The sequence below is a fragment of the Nematostella vectensis genome, chromosome 3 (assembly GCF_932526225.1).
Source record: "Nematostella vectensis chromosome 3, jaNemVect1.1, whole genome shotgun sequence".
In the NCBI taxonomy this organism is placed as follows: Eukaryota; Metazoa; Cnidaria; class Anthozoa; order Actiniaria; family Edwardsiidae; genus Nematostella; species Nematostella vectensis.
This window is the reverse complement of record NC_064036.1, coordinates 5445254-5466908: the sequence shown is the minus strand read 5'-3', so window position 1 is coordinate 5466908 and position 21655 is coordinate 5445254. Positions and strand designations below refer to the sequence as shown.

At 38.2% G+C, this 21655-nt stretch overlaps 3 protein-coding genes and 2 long non-coding RNA genes across 6 annotated transcripts in view; 3 read left to right on the top strand and 2 right to left on the bottom strand.

The window, feature by feature from the left end:
* Positions 1 to 593, bottom strand: part of LOC116618469 (lipoxygenase homology domain-containing protein 1) — a 32689-nt gene extending 32096 nt beyond the window's left edge. Inside the window, exon 1 of the mRNA XM_048724845.1 lies at positions 12 to 593. Coding sequence (XP_048580802.1) covers positions 12 to 138 — 127 coding nt within the window. The 5' untranslated portion in view covers positions 139 to 593. The remainder of the gene's footprint in view (positions 1 to 11) is intronic.
* A 526-nt stretch (positions 594 to 1119) lies between these two features.
* On the top strand, positions 1120 to 2940 carry LOC5512757 (heat shock factor protein 4). The gene is made up of 2 exons (XM_001633014.3): positions 1120 to 1226; positions 1574 to 2940. The coding sequence occupies exon 2, from the start codon at positions 1639 to 1641 to the stop codon at positions 2509 to 2511; it is 873 nt and encodes a 290-aa protein (XP_001633064.2). The 5' UTR covers positions 1120 to 1226; positions 1574 to 1638; the 3' UTR covers positions 2512 to 2940.
* A 994-nt stretch (positions 2941 to 3934) lies between these two features.
* On the bottom strand, positions 3935 to 14314 carry LOC5512783 (PAX-interacting protein 1). Its single transcript, XM_032382197.2, has 24 exons — positions 14185 to 14314; positions 13074 to 13208; positions 12740 to 12783; positions 12294 to 12357; positions 11840 to 11953; positions 11126 to 11723; positions 10925 to 11007; positions 10751 to 10846; positions 10157 to 10294; positions 9855 to 9976; positions 9124 to 9206; positions 8516 to 8611; positions 8266 to 8297; positions 8135 to 8164; positions 7464 to 7498; positions 7075 to 7168; positions 6489 to 6557; positions 6311 to 6410; positions 5898 to 5998; positions 5549 to 5629; positions 5403 to 5465; positions 4858 to 4933; positions 4635 to 4695; positions 3935 to 4499 (listed from the first exon to the last, which is right to left on the bottom strand). The coding sequence occupies exons 1-24, from the start codon at positions 14260 to 14262 to the stop codon at positions 4478 to 4480; spliced, it is 2415 nt and encodes an 804-aa protein (XP_032238088.2). The 5' UTR covers positions 14263 to 14314; the 3' UTR covers positions 3935 to 4477.
* Positions 13745 to 18343, top strand: LOC116618480. 2 transcript variants are annotated; one of them, XR_004296216.2, is made up of 4 exons: positions 13745 to 13936; positions 14029 to 14347; positions 17517 to 17685; positions 18201 to 18343. It is a non-coding gene; the product is annotated as an uncharacterized LOC116618480 (long non-coding RNA). The 2 variants fall into 2 exon arrangements; XR_004296215.2 differs by lacking the exons at positions 13745 to 13936; positions 14029 to 14347 and adding an exon at positions 14822 to 16294.
* An 837-nt stretch (positions 18344 to 19180) lies between these two features.
* Positions 19181 to 21598, top strand: LOC116618468. The gene is made up of 3 exons (XR_004296214.2): positions 19181 to 19431; positions 19936 to 20116; positions 20889 to 21598. It is a non-coding gene; the product is annotated as an uncharacterized LOC116618468 (long non-coding RNA).
* Positions 21599 to 21655: the final 57 nt, after the last annotated feature.

Sequence of the window (21655 nt, the reverse complement as noted above, 5' to 3'; positions counted from 1 at the left end):
AGTGTTCTTACCAGAAAGCGGTCTTGTCCTGGTTACTGTGGCTCTACTCCTATACGGTGTTGTGCTAGCAGGTCGTAAATCTCTATTGAGAAGATGCGAGTCTTGTAAAAGGTTCGCAACTCCAGTCGAGCTGTGCATGTTTCACACTTTCAGCTTTCTTTCGGTTTCACTGATGGGTAGCAACGAACTTCAATCTGACCTGGTTCTTTAATCCTGTTTTTGACGACATTTTCTCAGAAGTATTATCAAAAGAATTGTACTCGAGAGTATATACGGTTAAGTATCCGTTGCTTCTGTTTATCCATGTCTCGTGCGGTCTGGTGCGGTAGTAAAGCTTGTTGTATTTTTTACGATGAATCGTTCATTCACGTCCAATAGAAGGTCATCAAGCGCGAACGCGAGCGAGTCACGCAAACTTTCAATAAACTCTCCTAAATCCAGACAATCATCCAACGTATTTCAGTAACCCTCTAGTTTTGTACACTTGGTTGAATTAATTTATCCATCTAAATTCATAAAACTCACAAGGACCGTTGTTTTGGTCTGTCGCTAAACAACTGCCGCCATTATAGCCTCGACACGGTGACGCAAAAGACGCTGCCTTTATTCACTAGGCGAGAGACGATTAGCATTACCACAGGAATCCTGAGGATCGTATGTGACTCAGCTTTTGTCCTTTAATTTACTTATAATTGCAAAATGACTTTAAACATAACTCCGACTGCTTATCTGTCGATTTATTTTCTCCATCCTTCTAAGTATCGATTGGATGACAGCAGAGAAAAGGAGGGCACAAAAATAAGTTTGTCCGGTTTTCCCGCGCCCATTCAGTTTTGGCGCCAAATTTGAATTATTTGAATTTGAAGCCATTCTCTTTTCTAGATTTACTTCACTCAAAATTTATGGCAACAATTTAAGGACATACAAAAATTTATCATTATTGATAATAGTATTTAATTAAACAGTCAAGAAAAAGCTGGATTGGGACTTATGAGAGCTTGTTGAATGAAGAAAAGGGAACCCTGTGCCATGGAAATGTCGTGTGCACCACGCGCTGTCGACAGAAAAGTGTTTCATTTGACAGCATCCAATCAGCGTGCACATCAATGTTTTTCCTGCTTGGCGATTGGTATGAATTGTAAAGCCATTCAACTGCCAAACCTAAACTTGGACTTTTTCTGTTCTTTTTGTCAGTTTCACCGGGCAATTCGAACGGAAACTGCATTGTAAGTTTTGTTGTTTGTTTTCATTTACTTTCTACGTTTTTAGTATGCAAGTAGTTGCTTCACGTTTTTTGTAAAAAGCAATATATCACTTTCATGTATTTTTGCTTGTTAGAAATTTGCTGGGAAGTGTTAAACATGTTATCAAAAAGAACAGAACTGAAATTGACAAATGACGACAGAAACATTTTCGAGAACTTTTTAAAAAAGAATAATGTTCTTTCTAAACAATACATTGCCATACTCAATATTCTATTTCCTTGGACATTTATAGGAAGTGGACGAGGGGTTAACTAAAACTGTTAGTATTCAAAGTATTCTTATTTATTGTGATTTTGCTTTGTTTTTAGAATGCAGTCTTAAAAAACAACTGCCTTGTTTCTACACGTAAAACAACAACATTCTACCACTCACAATGAGTAACCAGCTTCGACCAGAAAAGACATCCTTCTTCCCAATCAAGGGAAAGCCACTAAGCCCATTTATTTCCAAGCTGAAGCTGCTTTTGAACGATGAGAAGTTTCGCCGAGCGATAAAATGGTCAGAAAACGGCTGTGCAGTCGTCATCTCTGATGGCGAAACCTTCAAGAAAGTTGTGCTCGACCGCAGCGAAGAAATGTTCAAGACAAGAAACTTCACCAGCTTTGTGAGGCAGCTTAACCTTTATGGTTTCCGAAAAACGCCCGTCAACGGAAAGGGCGACCCTTCCAAAAACATGAAATTCGAGCATCCAGATTTCCAGCGCGAAAAGCCAGAGAAAATGCATTTGGTCAAGCGCACTTGCAATTCCCGCAAGAAGAAAAAGCCCGAGAAAAGACCGAGTAGCTATAACGGTGACACAGACTACAGAACAAGAAAGCAGTGCAGATACGAGCCAGAAGACGAGGGTTCCGGAACAGAGGGAGACGTTGAGAGCGAAGGTGTCAGCGAAAGTTCAAGCGCTCGTTCAACGCCCGTAAAAGATACAATGGCAGAGTTCGGTCATTCCAATGGAACCACCTTCGTGGCTCTCAAACCAGAAACGGACGAGCAAGCAGCACTGCAAGAATTCATGCACCAGAAGTTACAAGAAGAACACATGGTGGTCCAGCTTCTTCTAAGCCTGAGAAATAGGCTTCCCGATAATCAAGCCGGAGGAAGTTGTGAAGCGTTCCAACCCAACGCCGGCACTACAGCACCAATGGCTTGCTACGATACCGGATGCGGTGTGCCAGGCTCGTATGGGTTCTATCCTCATTCGCCACAAAACGTGTTCAGTCAGTATAATCCAATCTACAATCCCCTCTAGATTGCGTGGTGGACCATAGGTAAAGTAAAATACAATCTATTTAGGTCCAATGAGGTCTTTACTTCTATGAGGAATTTGGAAGGCTTTATACTAGTTCAAATTATCTTCGAATCCCGCTAAATCAGAAGGAAAAAGTTAGATGGAGTGTTAGAACTTCTACTAGGAGGCTGTGTTTTTTTTTAAATATCCAGCATACAGGGTGCTACCAAAATATTTTAAAAAAGTTTAGGTTTAGTTCCGGATCTGTGAAACAGTTACCGTGGAAGTAAATCGTATTTTTAGAACTCTCTTTAGAGTTGTTAAAATTGTTTCTTGTAAAAAGTAATATATCTTATCTTATTAATTGGAAATGAATTAATAATTTCAATTTTATTCTCTTTCTTAAAGGCATGTAAATATGTTTTTATCGCAAAATAAATTGCGACTTTATAAAGTGCGAATACATGTTCTTTTGCATTTTCTCCCTTACCCCCGGCTTTTTGCCAATTCCCGTGTCCCGTATCAGTAGAGTTGTTGCTCGAAAGGGCTAAGATATGTTTGTATATTATGTGGTTAAATTTTAAGATGATCATCCAAGAACAATTTTAAAAAAATCTTTACGGAGTGTAATCGAAAGTATAACATGAGCAGGGTGTGCCCTGTGTAAGGGCCCCCGGAAATTCGATGTGCTCGCAGTTTTCGGCTAATGTTCGCATGCTAGCTCAATTTTTTTCGTCGTGCTCGCATTGTATTTTTTGTTGTACTCGAATACTCGATTTATTCAAAAAACTAAAAATGCTCGGTCTCGCATTAAAAAACGGGGTGCTCGCCAAAGACCATTATTCGAAGGCCCTTGTGAATAACTTGGAAAATGTGAAGAGAATTTACAAGTGGAACATTTTCGTGCCCCATAAAATATTTCCAAAAAATACGAGGAACTCCAAGTGTCCAAAAGGGCAAATGGTTTTTCAACGTATTTAGAACGTATTAGATTGTTTCTTAAAAGATTGTAACAACATTAAAAAAGTATTCGTATATTTTATATCTGATTTCATCGATTTTACAAGACAACTGTGCTTTTACTTTCTCCTGGACAAGGGTATGGTCCCTCTGCTACACTTGTCTTGTCGCAAATATTAGCAATCCAAACCCTTCGTCCAGTATTAGTAAGGTTGTTGCTCAAAAGACCCTCTATATTCAAAGCCTCTGCCCTAAATTTGGTTGAAAATATGTTTGTATATTATGCAATTAAATTTTAAGATCTCTGGATAACCGCAATATTTTTAACCCCCTTAATCGCGCTCCATGGAAAAAAAAGGTGAACATTAACAAGTGTTAAATTTTTGTGCCACCCCAAATACATTTCCATAAATTTATGGGGAACTGCCAGGAAAGTGTCCAAGGGGCAAATACATTTTTTTTAACGTTTTGAAACATAGTATCATATATTTTGTCTGATTTTATTCATTTTACAAGACAACTATGTTTTTACTTTCTCTCGGAAAGGAGATGGCCCTCTACTACACTAGTCTTGTCGAGAATATTGGAGCAAAAATCACCCGACTCTTTGATTGGCGAACTGTAACATGGTTATATTATATATTTTTCAATTTTTCTTTATGTACACAGATAAAAATTTTCAGCTGCTTTAAGACCATTTTAAAATACCAAAACAGTCATGAACACGTAATTGGTGCCATGCAGTTTCCAACAACAGGACCTGTGTCCCCCCAATTTGTTTCTAAATTATAAGGGGCGTGCCACCCAGTTTTGCGATGACCGTTACAGCCCTGAAAAACCCGCGAGGTAGGGTAACAAACGGGATATATGGATATGTTTTTCTTGATCAAAAGAACACCCCCTTGCCTCCTCTAAAAACGTTATCAAACTTGCTTGAAAAAACAAAAAATGAAAACAAACATTAAACGATCTTTCATCCTAATAATCTTCTACAATGAATGATGAACGATGCATTTAGACTTGACTTCTACTGAAGAACAAACTTGTACCTGAAAAAATATGTCAAGGAAAGATTAATTGTATTGAACACTTTCTATTAATTAATTCATTTACCAACACTGGTCGAAGGGAGCTAAAAAATAGTCGTATACCATAACAAATAATTAAAATTACACAAAGGATACTGGTCAAATGATATTTGTTGGTTCAGAACACCGGCTAGTATCAATTCCACACTGTACAAATCTGTTATGAAACAAAAACAAATATTTAAGGTATGGCTATAAAAAAAAATGATGGAGAAATAAACTGCAAAAAGACAATAACTAAAGACAAAGAAATAGGGTAGTATGGGTATAAGTTTCACCCTGCATCAAACCGTGAATGCTGAGCTGTGTGCGAACATACCGTATCCACAACGAATGAAGTCAATGCATTTGGCCACATCTGTTGGGCAGGTCACTACTACTAAGACAGGGTGACCCTAGTGGGACGAAAAACAACAAAAACAATTAATGTCGATCAGCCACTTAACTATTATTTACATCTGAATATACAATGGTCTATCCGCAAGGAAACTTCAAAATAACCATTCCCCATTTACGTCAATTCTGAGACTTTTAAAATCAAAATTTCAATATTTGATCGGCAGTAGATAACTTGAGTTAGCCGATAGAAATGGACGCTTTGTGTGACTCGGTTTATGTGCGGGGACGTAAAATGGCGGCGGGGTCAGCCTTCTGTAAATGGCCACCGGAACCAACTTGGTCTAGCCGAAAAGACGAAGACAAGACGCTCCTAGAATATGTCATGCTAGTGCTGCCGAAGGAAAAGTTGGCAAGCACCTTGAAGCATCATACATGGTGTTTTTAAAAGAAACAAAACATTCATGGGCCCAGCGAGCTACAATTTTATCAAACAAAAGTAAAGCTGACGCTTTTATCAATACCAACCTCACTGGTTTTTAGGGTCTTTAGCGTAGTGAGGCTTTGTTTGGATGGGATGTTCGTCAACATCTGTGCATTAAAAGCGTCACTTAGTTGAAACAAAAATCTTAATTGATATCAAGTCCTAAAAAAAGCAACACAAAGACGCTTACCTGCCCTCCTGCGCTTTCAATTATTTCCTTCATAGAGGCTGGGCATGGCTCAACATTAGGAGATACATAGACTTGAATTCCCTGAAAACAAAATAGCCATCTGGTTATCCTGCATAGCAAGCACAAGGAGTTAAGGGAGAGGGAGGGAGAAGAGACCACGCGTGCTTGGGAAGAAGGACAAAAGATCTCTGTTTACTTCTTTGGTGCTCGTGCCGAGTACCACCTCGTCCCCTCTACCCCTTCCACTTAAGTCTTCAGAAGGCATTTCATCATTTGGTGATCGATTCCAGTGATGTTATAGCCACTAGAGTAAGAATTTTATACCTTTATCGTCTAGAAAGTATCCTACCTGAAGGCATCGACGTTCGCGTGCTCGCTTTAAAGACTGCTTAATATCTATGCCATATTCTTTCTCAGAGGCCAAGTCTTGGAGTGGATAAAGACTAGGATCTTAAAAAAGTAATAAATCCATTATTAAAATGATGAGAGACATTGTGGGAAAAAAAGTTACCAAATCTTATATATTTTTTAAGTGATATTATACTGCTACTCGAGCTGTCACGATATTTTATTATCCTTTTTATGGCCATTTCATGGGAGACCTAGATTGTCCTATCCTATGTAAAGAACACCAGCAATGTTTGTCGCAACATGTAGTATTGTGTGGTCATTGCCACGTCATCTCTATCTTGTGATAAACAATCTGATGCTGCCAAACTTGTAAACAATAGTGGCGCTTGTTGCCAACATACAAACACATACCAACGAAATGCTTGACTTCCCGGCTCTTTTGCAACCAAGCTGTTGTTACAACGTGCTGGCAAACAGATATGGCAGAAAGAAACTTCACTGTACGAACAATCTAAAAAGATAAGAAACAACATTTTTTTAATTACAAGAAAAAAGACATGGTGTAAGGGTTAATGATGAGAGAATATACCTTGTTGGTAACAAGATGGGTACAGGTCTGCGGAGATTCTGCCAGCTTACCACCAAGATTCAACACCATCTAAATGTTACACAAACACACAAAAAAACATACAGTAATGAGTTAAAACGAATCTGGAAAACTATAAACACTCCCTACAGCTGGAACGTGGATAACAAAGGCACAGATGCAACGTGGTCGAGTGGAAGGCATAAACAAGAAGAATCCCTAGGTGGCAATCATACTTGTCAAGTCTGAAAAAAATATTGCTTACATCATTTTTTTTTGAAACCAAGAAATCAACCCTTGTTGAACCAAACCCAGTTAACCAAGGGGCGAGAGGCATAGAAACATACAAAACAACATACTGCCAACTGTGCCACCCAAGTAATAAGCATAAAAGGGATTGAAGTTGCAATTTACCACTTTTCTCAAGTTCTCATTGGCTAAAAAATAATGGTGTTGGAAAATAATGTGTTGGAATTATTGTACACATTTGTCATGCTTCATGAACTAGAATGGTAGAGATAAAGAACCAAGACTGGTACAGTATATGTACCCTAATCAGTTGTTATAGCCTTCACAGTATATTAATTACCCTTTGTAGTTGGTAGACATGGGATTGTGGTAGACCAGTAAATAACACATGTGGAGTGTTACTATTAATCTCCACAGTAGATGACTCTGATAGCCTAGAGATATTGAATAAATATTCATGAGTACAAGTGATGGTTCAATTCTGGTGTGACACATACAGTACTACCATGTCCATGAATAACAGTTTGAAGTAAATAATACTGTAGAAAAAAAGTAGCTAATTTGTATGCAAGAATCACAGCTGTGATAAAACGGTGTCAACAAGACATCACACTTCTTGCATCTTTATTGTCTCACTTCAGATAAAAATGCTTAACCATCATACTCTTCCCTGTAACACACAACTGGAATTAGAGTAGCAAATAATAATAATAAAAAAACTTAACATACCTTCTTTTCTTTGCATTACGATTTTCATCTATTTCCTGAAATAAAATTATACTGTTATTTTTCATCCCATGTGATGACAGTGAATTCAAGGAGCTCCTATAAATCCATAGCCTGCGAGGCAGCTTTCATTCGGGCTTATTCGGCCTTCACAGAATTCCCAATATTCGAAAACAAAATATTAACAAATAACCCCGAATAAGAGCACTAGCAGGCTTATAAATTCAATAAATAAATATATAGTATTGTATGAATACTTATTTATTTTATCCCTAATATCCAAAATCAAATATCAACCATTTATGGGGTACGCTGGGGTTTGCTTGCTTCGTGTACAGTAAAAAGAACTATTAGTCAGATGACTATATAATATAAAGACTGACTGACAGATTTATTTGAAACTTTCTGAGATTTATCTCATTTATCATCTAATTAATTATCTAATGTTAAAGCTTTTGCAGTCTGCAGCTAAATACAACCATCATACAAATACAACATTACCTGTAAAAAATGACCAAAGAAATAATCTTATTAGCAATTATGTTCCTTTCAATTTTGCTAATGGTCTTATGAAAAGACTATATATGATCCATAATCATTTCTGAGAAGTCCCTAAGTGCTTTGTGCAAAAACACCACACTAAACAGAGAGAAAAAAAAATGTTTTGGACAAACCTGTGCTGGTCTTTTCTGTGGGTAATCCATCTAAAACAAAAACCAATAAAAACTAGTATGCCTCAGAAAACAAATAGTTCGGAATTTTTACAGTTTGCAACTATCAACTCAAAATATAGCATTTTACTTACACTTGTGTCAGGCTTGAAATCCTTCCATGGTTCTATAAGTATTAAAAACACAAACAGGGTTTAACATTGATTATTGGTAGCAATAGTATTGGTATTGGTAGCCAATAACAAGTGATGGCAGTCTGAGTCTAGGTTCTTATATGTAAGGTTTTTTATTCCAGGTGGTTTAATACATGAGAATCTTGGATTACCTTCAATGAGATGATTTGTTATGATGAACATAGTTAATCGTGATGACTCTAGCACTCACCCAAAAGGGGTTCAACAAGACTACTGGTGATAGACAGCTCATCAGAGGTACCATACTGAGAATAACGTGTAAGGGCGCATGGAGGGACCTTTCCTCCTGTAAAAAACAATTTCAAAACTATACTGTATGTAAATATTGGTGGTTCAAGACTTATCAACGAAAGTTTTGTTAGTGTTCGAGGCTGTACCACAAGGAAAACTTTGGCTAACCTGGAGTGTTTTAAAACTTCCACACTCACCAAAGTCCCAAGTTAATTGACACTGAAAAAATGTCCACATCGTCTTTCTAAGTTACCACTAAGTTGCTTACAAATGGTCAAGAAATTTCAGAAATTTCTACACAGTATAAAATAAATGCTATGCTAATTTTCTACCAAAATTGACATATAAAATAAAAACTACAGTAAATGTTCAACTGTCACAACATTTATATTAAACAGTATAATAATTATTTTCACCAGTTATATTGGCAAGGTACAAAGGTAAAACCATGGTAAAGGTGCCCCTGTAAGAAATGTATTTTTAAATACATTTCTTACATTTCTTATTAAAATAACTGTATGTGTCAATGAGAGTATGTAGTCAATGCCAGAGGAATAATAACTGTACCTGACACAATATCTGAAAGCCACTTGGCATTAATGCATGGTATTCCCCATTCCCTGGCTTTCTTGTATTTGAGGCTTTCAGAACTGAAGACAGGAAGGTGTTAGAGTAAATCACAGTAACTTGTGTGCATCTATCACAGGATTTCAGAACAGTTCAAAAGGCGGAAAAGGGAATGCAAACTGACCTACTCTAGTAACAGGGCCTCTGACCTCTCTCATGAAGAGATGCGGATCTGCAACCTACTTCATTTTCTGCAACTTCCACATCCTGAGTTGATTTTCCACTAAATTTTGGTTTCTTTCAAGAAAACCTAACATCGATGTATTCTTTCACTATACTGTTAATTGTTCTGAGTTCAAAACGCAAAGCAATGGGAAAAAATGAAGTTGTTTTTATACTTATATCGCCATTTCATAAGCTGCAAAATCTACCAGGTGTTACAAGAAAGTAGCTGAGGTAGAATGAGTTTCAGCCTCACTGCACATTCCTCTTTAACAAATCAACCCTCACATTATCCACTGTAAACTAAAGCACGAAATTAACACAAACAAAAATGTATAGCACATTGCATACTCAGAACCACCAAATACCACAACATTTTGGCATGATTCGGTAGAAACAACACAGTTTTGGAGAGTTAGTGGAAAACATACTGTATGATAAAGAGGGCATCCTATAGAAAAACCATAACCCTCATATATGATCACCTACAGAAGCTTTGATTGTATTACCTTCTGCAGACAAGATGTGTGTTGGTTCTCATTAAATATCCTGTGTAGTTTGCACCGATCATGAACACCATATTGCGCACAAGCTGACGTTCCTGGCCAGTGAATCCTGTGACTGAAATGCTCTGTAAAACAAAAACAAGTCAACCACAAAAAATGCAGTTAAGGCCACTTGTGATGCAAGCTTATGATTGAGGATGGTTACAATTATGTACAGTCAATGTAGCAAGAGTACAAGAGCTTAAAAGAAATGACAACTTCTAAATGTAAAGTTCATTACATGTACTCATGTGTACAATACTTACCATTCCAGCACATTCAGGCAACTTTTTTTCAAATGGCGTGGGAAGATGAAGTGGATTGCATGGTGGAAACAAGCTTCCTTTCAATAACACATCATTTAGCCAATGCGCTGTCACAATGATTTTACCATCTTTAAGTGCCTATCACATGAGAAAAGAACTTTACTTTCTAGGATACAACAGAGTAATAGTTTATCTTCTACAATAGTTTTGTCCTCCCTAGGACTAAAAAAATCAGTAATACAAGATAACGCTTGCATTGCCTTACCCTTAGCCTTCCCCTCTAGCTTGAATTTTTCAATAAACGTGTAGAAACACTGATCAACAAATCAGGAAAAAAAATATGTGGCTTGTGATGCCCAACATGTGTAGTGTTCCAGGGTAAATCAATGTGTATTACATTTGTAAACTAGCAAGAACCTGGTTTAATAGTCAAATTTGTTTGTAAATAATATTAACAATTTACAAATAATGAAAGTGACTGAGAATAAGTCTAAGGTTGATCACTAACACTGTCTTAATGTCTATCTGTCTATCTTACAAGTGCATCTTACAAGAATGGCAGTTTATAGTCTTATTAATTAAGAAACAACATACCAAAGAAAACAATTTGCCACACTGATGAAGGCAAATGAGGTGGGTGCATCGAGGAGTGTAGAATGGACTAACAGTACCACCATGAAGTTCAATCACCTACAATAGATATTTTTTATCTTAAAGCCATGTTTGAGACACAAAAGTGGCAATCAGAAAAAACAATTACAGTCCAACCTCAGTCCATGTAGCCAGGGCAGAGTGTTCCATTAGGTCTTGGTAGTCACTCACCGCAAACACACACCCTTTAAATAAGGACACTAAAGAACAAAATGCACTTTAGGGACACTGAACAGAACATCATAAATGAAATAGAGAATAAGTGACTGAAACAAAAAGTAACTTCATAAAGTCAAATTAAAAAAACTCAAATCTTACAATGAGACTCTGTTTCTTGGCCATTGCTTTGAACACAAGGGGGTCCTTCAGTTTGTCCTTTTTTCTCACTCGAGTCTAATGCAACATTGCTAGGAGTCTCGATAACTGCTGCAGCTGTAGCATGCCCCTCAGACTGTCTGGGCATTTGCATGGGTGTTCTTGTTTCTGCACCTGACATTGTGAATGGTTGATTGGATAAAGTTGTGAAAGCTGGGGTTGAATTTGCTTGAGTTGATGCCAAACTAGTTGCAATTTCAGCAGTTGATGTTACTAATTTCGTAACAACTGGGGGTTTCGTTTCCAAACTAGTCATGCCCACATCCACAGTTGTTGGTGGTGGAATTGTATGGTGAGGAGAAGTCTTGCATTGTATGTTCTCATTTGCAGAAGAACCTTGTGTATTAACATCTGTTGTGGCAGCAGGAGATTGATTTATCTCCATATTTTTTGCTGTCACTGATGGTGATGGAGCTGGTGGCTCAGCAGGCATGTAGTCCTCTTCTGGAAGCAGCTTATCTTTCCTGATAGAGTCAATAAGCCAACTTGGTGTGACAATCTTTATTAACCCTGGATATTTGAGAGCACACTTGTACTTTTCCTAAGTGAAACAAAAGAAATTATAAGCTTTGCTAGCAGGGTACTGATGATTTTGCCAAATGAATTTTTTTACAGAACCGACAACAGTCAAAACTTGCACAAGCTACTACAACATACCCCAATAGGCTTTGGAATGACAAGATGAGTGCAGTCTGAAGTGAGACTCAGCTGAACTGAGCCGCCATGATACGTCACCATAGCCCACAAGATATTCAAGTCGCCAGAAGGGATCTGAAAAAATATGCCATGACCGTTAAATAATTATTAACATTTAAATATTTAAAATGTAAAAAAATACAGTGTTTCTATTAGAAACATTTTAACACAGATTTTGCCAACCCATCCAATTTAGGACTTCATGCTTTTTAAAGTAATTGAGCTTTTTAATAGTCAGCAGTTTTCTGCTATAGAACTAGACAGGTGCTTTCCTGATTGGTTGGTATTTTCAAGCCATACATGGGGGAATGGATTGCGGGCTTACAGAAACAAGCTGTAAATCAAGCTTGTACTTAATAGATGGCTGCTTAAAAGACGGAGTTAGCAACAATTACTATAGGAAGTTGTTTCTAACCTGTGATGGACAGACTGTTACTCTGGAAAAAAGTTTGTTGCAGTCTGGATGAAATGGTGTGGTTCTTTGCAAAGTTAAGAGCAATACATAGGTATAAATGGAAAATTCATCATTCAAGAATAATCTCAAAATCTATAAGCACAAATAGCTCTGAGCCAACATTGTAAGTATTAATTGTACATCTGGATACTGCTACATACACAGATAAATAAATTCAGGAAGCTGTAATCACCCCCTTGAAGAAGGAATGCAGTTTTGAGAGCACAGATACATCAAGGTTGAGTCAATGGTAAGGAAAGTCCCTCCCGGAGAAAAACCCTTTGATCAGAGGTGAAGACCAACAAACACAACTGAAGTTGGAACTGGGGATCAAACCCAGAACCTAGTGGTAAAAAAGGCTACCCGCTGGTGAGGCTCTGCCAAATCAGCAATTTTCATGAGGATACGGTAAAAGTACATTCAACTTGGCACTCATTGTCACCCAGTTTTCCTATTAAGACAAAAAATACAGTATGTCAATAAAAATCATAATACATATAATAAAATCATCATAAATACAAATTAAGGATATTTTAAGAAATTAAGTAATATAACTAAAATTAGAGACATCAATCAAATGATCATCATTTTCTGTATGAAAACCTCTTTTTAGTATTAAACATTTTTAGGCTTCTATTACTTACAGTCTATATCAGCCGTAAAAAAGTTTTACACTTGTTGTTTGCAGAAATCTAATAATCAGTGAACAGTAGTATGATAATTTCTACTAATTCAACTCACCAGTACAATTGGCAAGTTGAACTCTTCAGCCTCACTGTGCTGAGGGAAATCAGCAGAGTCAGTGATCACATGAGTCACTAGGTCACTTATGTAGAACTCTCTTCTCGCTCCGCCTTGTTTTAGTTGCTGTTTAACCTGAAGATATTTTGCAGGCAGTCAACTCTCATGATATTGGCATTCTCATGAGTACACAGGCTGTTCTACTTACAGTTTCCTTAAATTAAAAACTTGACAGCAGAAAAATAACACAAACAAATCACCCAAGCTTCACCCAAACATGAAAATTGTTTTACTTTCTTCAAATTCTGTATCAGAGCAATGGCCTCACTAGCAGTGCCGTAACACTGAAAGATTGGGGGGGAGGGGGGGCACCTTTGATGCCAGAGGCTCCAAGCTTCAATACAAAGAGCTGTGAATGGCGAAATCATAAAGCAAAAGAGCCTCTGGTGCAACGCCCCCTTCCCCCCTCTATCTAAATTTATTTCAAAATATAAAGGATCTGCACTTGTACAGAGAGTAAGCTTAGCATTCTTGAAATATTTGGAATCTACCATTTAAAAAAAAACGTATTTCAAGCAACCAGCAGATGTCTAGAATCTCATCGTTGGTATTGGGGGGCCTGTGGTCGTAAGCTCCAACAAGTCTGTTCTTGACCGGATAGGGTATACTTTGACTTGAAACATGATTCTGCACTGTTCGCATAACGCCTTACACATGCTTAGCTTATTCGATGGTGGTTGAACGATACGATGGGATCGATCGATTGATGATTCAGAAAACAAAATGATACAATAACACAGAAATAGACTTCAGTCATCTTTACGATACGGCAGAACTGCATCTTGCACGCTCAAACTTAAAAGGTAAGCCCATCTATCCTAAACACATATAAGATAAGTAAGAAGGCCATTTGCTTTTAGACTGCAACTATTCTATGCTATCTTCCTTTTTGCAGCTGCGATGGCGAAGCTAATGATCGGCTCATATCGAACACTCCATAAAGTGACAAACAGCGAAGCACCGAATTTCGCGCCTTGATAAAGATTCGAAAAATCCCTCCGAAAAAAATATCGATCGCGGTCAGAAGACCAAAGTCTGATATAAAACTCACCGCCTCGCTGCAGGATGATGTAATAAAGAAATGGACGTCGCTAAAGAGCTGTTTTGGGGAATTGCTGAGTCCCGCCATGACAGTCGTCCTCCATTCAGCATCGATCTAAGCGCGGTAAACATACGAGGCTGGACCAGTCCTTTGTGGATGAACTTCGCCACAGGTAACCCAAAAAAGTAGCCGCTTTCGCAAAATTTTCACTTCGTGTCAATTATGTTATACTTCCGTTCCAAGAAACCAAAAACCGTATCCCCGTCTAAAAAAATATGGTTAAAAAACTATCAATGCAGCGTTTTTAAACAACAAATGCCTAGCTAGCAGATTAGAAATATCTTTACACCAGGGCCCATGGGGCCCAGGTCGAGGAATGTAGATCAGGGAGAGTAGATATTTTTTGGATTCTAATAATGCACCGGCTCTGTACCGTCCCGATCATACAGAGATCAGGAGATAGACAGGAGAACGTATAGATTTTGGTAAGCCTGAGCCGCGAGTAAAGAGGGGAAATTGAGCAAAACTGCATATGGTGATGAGAGTAAATCATCCACTTTTGTATGATGGTAAGAGTTTTGTAAGGTATGTATTCTAAGTTTGAGGGGCTAAATCATTATAAATGATTGTGTGCATTATATATTTTATAACTTAAAAGTTTCTGGCCGCCTTGCTAAGTGAAATAATCCTGTCAATCCTCTTTTTTTTGTTCTATAAGAACCTTTTTCTTATAAGAACGTCCAGCTTGAGATTTCATCAAATTCTATGAACATGCTAAGAACATGTAGAGGTCCAGAAAGCAGCCGCAAATTATTGTTTTGTTAGTGTGTGATGCGTTCGAAAATACAGAAATCAAATTATGTCTGTAATGACAACCTTGACTGTTATTGCTATTGATAAATTGTATAATTCTCTTACAATACTTCATTGTTGTATTATCTACACTGAAATTTAAAATGCTATAAAATAAGAACGATACCCAGCCTCAACTGAACATTAGTCGTTCATCCAAAAAGAAAGTGCATACATATCAGGCGAATGACAAAGAGCACCAAAACAGAACTCTTACGGGAGTTGTTGATTGAACCTTGGCCTACGGAAATCTTGTGACGTAGTTTCGATTTTTCGCGCTCTAATGATTGGAAAACTACTTGAAATGAAGGCAGAATTAGATCGACTTGGTGGCGGTATTAAGTACCATTGTGGAAAATGAGATATAACCGCTTGTCGGGGCAATTATCAAAAGTAGTGGGAGGGGCAGATATATAGTTTTCTGTAATCAAAACTTCAAATGATTTCCACGTTAGTTTGTTATAACATTGACGCAAAAGGGTAGTTAGACAAAAAGGCATATTTTTATCTCCTATTAAAAAAAAAAAACAGCCAGACGTTAATCTTTATTGAGCATGAATTCGAGAGGTCCTTCGGAGCCCTATATATTTTTGCTGTGATTGCGCACTATTTCACGAGAACAAAAACAAAAAGGGGAAAAAAAGATTATTGATCTAAAACAGTGCAAATAATTTTCTTGGTGAAAAGTGTGGTTAATATAACACGAATGGGCAAAGTTAACGCAAAGATATGCGAAACTGTACTTATTTCAGACACAAATTTCCGGCAAGATGGCAGAGTTTACACACCCTCATAATTTAAAGAGGGGTGTACCCTCACCGAGCGTATTTACAATGAATTTGCGAGAAAAGACTTTATTACAATAAAATGACTGAATGGGGTCGGTACCCCATGTTGAAAATATAACTAATTTCTGCTTTAACAAAAAACGTACGAAATGTATCCTAAAGGCGTGATACTAGAAATTTAACTATCGAAATTTAATATAACTTCACATCCTCCACTCAAAGAGCAATAATATTCCGGTTGTATTTGTCGTAGCCTTTCATCCTACCCGAAATACGATGACACAGAACGCTTTACATTCGAGAACACAAAAGGATTTTGTGTAAACAGTGCTTAAAAACGAAATCTTAATATTAATCGCGGCTTCAGAACCTTTAAAGGTGGTAAATTCACAAAAAGGATCGCGATTATCGTGAATGTTCTGAGGCGTTTAGCAAGTACGACAGTTACATCGCACTGGCGCTGTTGGACAATATAGAATGTAAGTGAAAAGTAAGAATTCAATAAGATAAGAACGAACACAATCTTTATTACTCGAAAATTAGCACCGTTGATTGATTTATATTGGTAATTGTATTTTATCGCGACATTTGTATATTTATATTTAAAAAGGATTATAAGAGGTTTCCACTTGAACTAGCGAAAAAGTGTACTCCATCAAGATTGTCAGTTTCACCAATCAGTTTTAGCCAGTTTCACCAGTCAGTTTCACGTAAAACTTCGATCGTTGGGTTATAATATTAAAAAAAGGACTAACTGCTAATAAGAAAACTCTCTATCTCGTTATTTTTAACTGCCTTTATACAGAAATGCAAATGCGCATTACTTATACAGTATACAGCGTTTTCCAAATATCGCGACGAAGCTAAAGAAGACGATTCGTACAGCTTTACTATCTTTCCTTGAAAAAGTGGAAAACAAAAACAGACATTCATTCAAGATTTAAAAAACTTTTTCAAGGGCTTTAATCCTGTTGAAAGATTGCTGAGCAGATGAAACGAGGCAAGTCTGAAATGAAAAAAGCCACTTGATACAACGTTAAGTCTTTGATTGGTTAATTGTCAACCGGATCAAAGAAAAGTCCTTAAATCCCCTATCTCAACTGCTTAGACTGACATCCAGTAATACCCATTTCAATTCAGCTGAGTACACAGAAAAGTTAAACACAACGGCAATTCTATCGCTTCGTTTAAGTTCAATAACCAAATGGGTAATGGCTTATTGATTCAGCAATAGAGATCGAAACATATGGCGCCCTTGACTCGTTATAACTTTCAAAACGTGTACTAGATTAGGCTCGTAAAAGGAAAAACAAGACTATAGTCACAAGGAAAAAGTGCCGCAGGCGCGAAAAGGACATATTCATAGCCTTAATAGCGGAGGGTCTACGTGGGTTGTAGGTATTACTGGAAAATCAGACCCTGCAAACGTATCTTGTAGTTCAAGGTACTTATAATCAAACGAAACACAAGGTGTCCGCCTTTATTGTAAGAATGCACAATGAGCATACGTGGAGGGATGCTCTCCACTTTTCAGGGTGTTTAGCGTCAGAGATCCAAAAATATAAACTTCTCCCGGGGTGGAATGCCCCAAAGTGAATAATTCAGTCTCAAAACTTCTTCTCTGAATTGTGTTTAGTCCCCAGCCCCCTTTTAGGCCAACTTTGCCGCCCCTGAAAGTCTATGATGTTTGTGTCATTTCAGATGAGAGTTAAGCAAGTAGTCGTCGTGCTTTGGATTCTTGCGCTTATCCTCCAAGTGTCCACTACCGACGCCAAGGCGTACGAAGAGCTCAGAGAAGAAACCCATGAGTATAACCGCGAGTCCCAGTCCTCTGTCGGCTGGCGACGGAAGCGGAGTATTAGGGCGAAAGGTAATGGAGATCTCTTCCTTTTTTACCTCAACTTTTCTGGCGCATTAGGAATGCGCCGAGGGGTCTACACACGTCCTTATTGGCCAGTAAATAGCAGGGTCATCATTTTACTTATTGCATAAGGCATATCTCTACCCATTTGACAAGATAAAAATCATGACAAAATCATATTTTTTTATCTGTTCTTCCTGATGTCTTCGCCTTGAACCCGAAGGCTATTCGTAAATTGATAATAAAATAGGTGATGAAGACGGATGAGAACAGGCGCTTATGTAGGGTCCGGCACACCCCCCCTTGGCGGCCAAAAAGTGGGTCATTTCTTATTAAGGAATCTACTAATACTATGAGCTTTTTCCATATGATACGTATGACTGTGAACCCCCCTCAACCAGTCCTGGGTACACGCTTGAAGAACTCAAATCTTTTCATTAAAAACCATCGGTTTTCCATCCCAAGCAAGAGCTTAGTTGATATTCCTATGAATAACTGTTTAACGTATCTAATTTTTTTTTTAGATCAAGAAGAGAGCCTTCATAAAAACAAAGCCAAGCAATTTGTCCGCTGAGGAATCTTCCGTGTGTTGTCAAATAATTATTTTTGCATATATTAGTTGTTCGTTTGTAAGTAAGCGTGATTAATAAAGATTTAGCTCATTACACTCTGTATCCGTCCGTACTAGTAAATAGTGCCACCGAATGGTGACCTAAGTGCTCAATCTCTCATTCTAGTTTTAACCAACCTCCCCAACCTTTCCTTAAAACTATTCTATATGTATTCCTGGCATGTGGTGCTTTTACACCATGCAAAACTAGGAGAAGAAAAACGGCGAGGGGACAAAAGACTCTTCTGTGTATGTTACCCTTTGTGGGTTGACCAAATATTGAAATTTTGTTGGAAATTTTGTTGGAAACTTTGTTGGGTTATACTACATGATTTTGACTGTTTTCGAAGAGGACTTTTAAAGTGTTATTGTACATTAGAGTCCTAGCGCGCCAGGGCCTAGGCGGGGTATGACATGAGGGGTGGTTCCTGGTAGGCGAGACACATAATAAGTTTCATCTCGTCTCCGCGCATGGAGTGTTCATGTTTCCCTCAATGTATCACAGACCCGTAGCCAGGGAGGGGGGGGGGGGGTTCAAAAGAACCACCCCACACGACTTGAAGGTCCGCCCTGATGACGGAAAATTGAGGACCACTGCAAGCTGGGACGATCTACCTAAGAGAAAATGGTCCGCTAAATGGGTAAACGAACCCCCCCTCCCCCCCCCGTTCAAAATCCTACCGGCCTGTATCAAGTAGAGGGCCAAAACCACAAAGACTTATGCGGGGTTTTCCACTCAGACTATCTTTCTTTCTCCTCTAATGTTATGTTCTTGAGTAATCAGCCGACCACGAAAAATCCATGACGCCTGACGCATGAAATCTACCCTTGATAATATAAATCTTAAGTCTCTAACTCTTGAGTTCTGCCAATTAAAAACGTCACAACTTCCTTTTAGATGTGTTATTACGGTTGTTTTTGTCGTAGTCATAAGGGCTGGATTACGATTACACAGAACTCTTTGAATTCAAGAGCACAAAAAGATGTCGGAATAAATTCGAAACACCTGGCTTCAGAACCTTCAAAAGGTCTTGATCGCGCACTGAATGAGTCTGGTTCTGGTGAAAACTCAGGAATCAAGCAAGTCTACCGCATTGCCTTGACGCCAAAAACAAGAAAGTGTACTGGTGTATGACCGATTGAAGGTAAGTAAAAGCTAAAAAAGAAATTAACAATATTCCTTAGGATCGTTTTCCTTAAATTGCCATAGATTATTTTAATGTATGGATTTTTGTTTGTGTATTTTATAGCTATTATTTAGACCTACTTCATTCAATTCTTCTTATGGCTAATTTTGAAATGCCAGAAAAAATAAAAAACATTCCCAAATTTATATTGTCTGTGTCAAAGAATGGAATACCCTTTCATTCTCAAGGAAATACCATACTATACTGATTATGAGCCATAGCTTACAAAAACACAAGGTTTCATAAATCAGATATGTATAGCCCAAAGAATAAGATACTTAGAGGTCCATTCCAGCCCACATCAGCGGTACCAGGCAATAGGAACCAGCCTCTAGTTGTGCAGGTACAGGGCAAGACTTTTAAATTCACCTATGATGTTATTTAGGAATAAGCAGTCATCAAGAAAAATGGCTCCTGTAGTGCGCAAGCTAACTTGCCATGTGATGTTTTGTGTTGTTTTAGATGAAAGTTAAGCAAATAGTTTTTGTGATGGGAATTCTGGCCATTTTCTGCCAAGTTTTATCTTCCACTGTCGACAATGACGCATACGAACGGAAAAGAGAAGAAACGCTTGAATTCAACATCGAGAATAATACCCCGACTCCATCCTCCTGGCGACGGAAGCGGAGTATAAGAGCACAAGGTGATACAGGTCTTGTCCGATATTCTATGGATAAGTGCTCCTATCCCCACTCCTCCACCTTCTCCCCCCCCATCTCCTCCTTTTCCTCCTGACTCCCCCTTATCCTCCATCCCCTCTCTTTCCTCCCCCACCCTCTTCCTCCTGAACTCCTCCTTACTTATATTCCCCTCTTTACTCGTATTCCCCTTCTTCTTCTCCTCTATCCCTTCCCTCTCCTCCCCCACTCACTCCTTCTCTTCCTCCTGATCTCCTTCTTACTCGCATTCACCACCTTACTCATATTATCATCGTTCTCCTTTCTCCCCTCCTCACCTCCTGCATTTCATCCTCCTTCTTCTTCTTCTCCTCTCTCCCCTCAAACTCAAACTCTCCTCCCATCTCCTTATTCTTCTTCTCGTCCTCCTCCTCCTCTACCTCTTCATTCTCACTCACTTCTTCTTCCTCCTTTTTTCCTCCTCTTGTTTCTCGTTCTTCTGCACCTACTTCACTTTCTCCTACTTCTCCCCTTTCCTTTTCACCCTCTTTATCTCCTATTCCTCCATCTACGAATTGCGATCTGCCCCTTTACCTTTCTTGTTTTTAATTCTTTACCTCTGCCCGCCATTGTGTTATATTTACACGAAGCATTTTCTTGGGATGTTTGTGGTGGCAAGCAAGTGGAGGAGAAGTGAATGCCCGAATGTTGATTTGAGACATCTTAGCTTACCGAGGTTTTGATGGAGTACCTGATATCCTTTATCTAATAACTTATTATGGCTTCTATTATTTTTAGATCAAGAAGAGAAACTACATAAAAACAAGGCAAAGCAATTTGTCAGCTAGACAATCTTCTCCCTCTTGATAACTCTACTCTTTGAATCTTTTATGTTGCTTCTGTATAATTATGCATGATAATAAATATTTGGTCCTTATTCCTGCTTTGAAATTGATCAGCCTTATATTTGGCAAAATGTGATAAACGAAAATGAATCAACAATAAAACATTTTGTTTACATAGTTGCCTGGATATTGATCAACCCAATACAAATAAAACGATAAAAACACAAAAGGATATCCGTGTAGTGCTGAACATACTTCCATACCACTAAAAGATCCTGCTGTAACGTTCTTAGGTCATTACGCAAACATATATCAGAAATATAACCTTGTCCCCAGGCTGCTCACGGCCAGCCCTACAAATTTAAATTCAAAATGGCGGACGCTCTTTTGAGAGAAATGTCATAAAAAGTGGCATCTCGGCCTAGAGACGCCTTGGAACGAGGCTATAAGAATCATCATGGCTTGAAATTGTAGACCATTTTGGGGTTATTGGCGTGAAAAAGATCTTGTTGTATGTTGTAACGCAGGCTAATTCCTAGCCATGTTTTAGATGCAGCTACCAGGCTACTGTCTTACAAAACATGTTTTGAAGCGGAGGGGATTGGAAGGAGAAACATTGTTATTATAAATGTTCCAATTAAATATTGTTGCTTAGACTGCTAATTTTGTGGTTGCGTGTTTTCGAAAAAAACATTGAACAGGTATATGCTATGTCCACTT

Coding starts and splice junctions, on each gene's coding strand:
- LOC5512757 (XM_001633014.3), top strand. CDS start 1,639: ATGAGTAACCAGCTTCGACCAGAAAAGACATCCTTCTTCCCAATCAAG.
- LOC5512783 (XM_032382197.2), bottom strand. CDS start 14,262: ATGGCGGGACTCAGCAATTCCCCAAAACAGCTCTTTAGCGACGTCCAT. Junction 11,954..12,293: donor TAACAGTCTGTCCATCACAG/GTTAGAAACAAC, acceptor ATATTTTTTCAG/ATCCCTTCTGGCGACTTGAA. Junction 8,298..8,515: donor TCTTGTTGAACCCCTTTTGG/GTGAGTGCTAGA, acceptor TAATACTTATAG/AACCATGGAAGGATTTCAAG.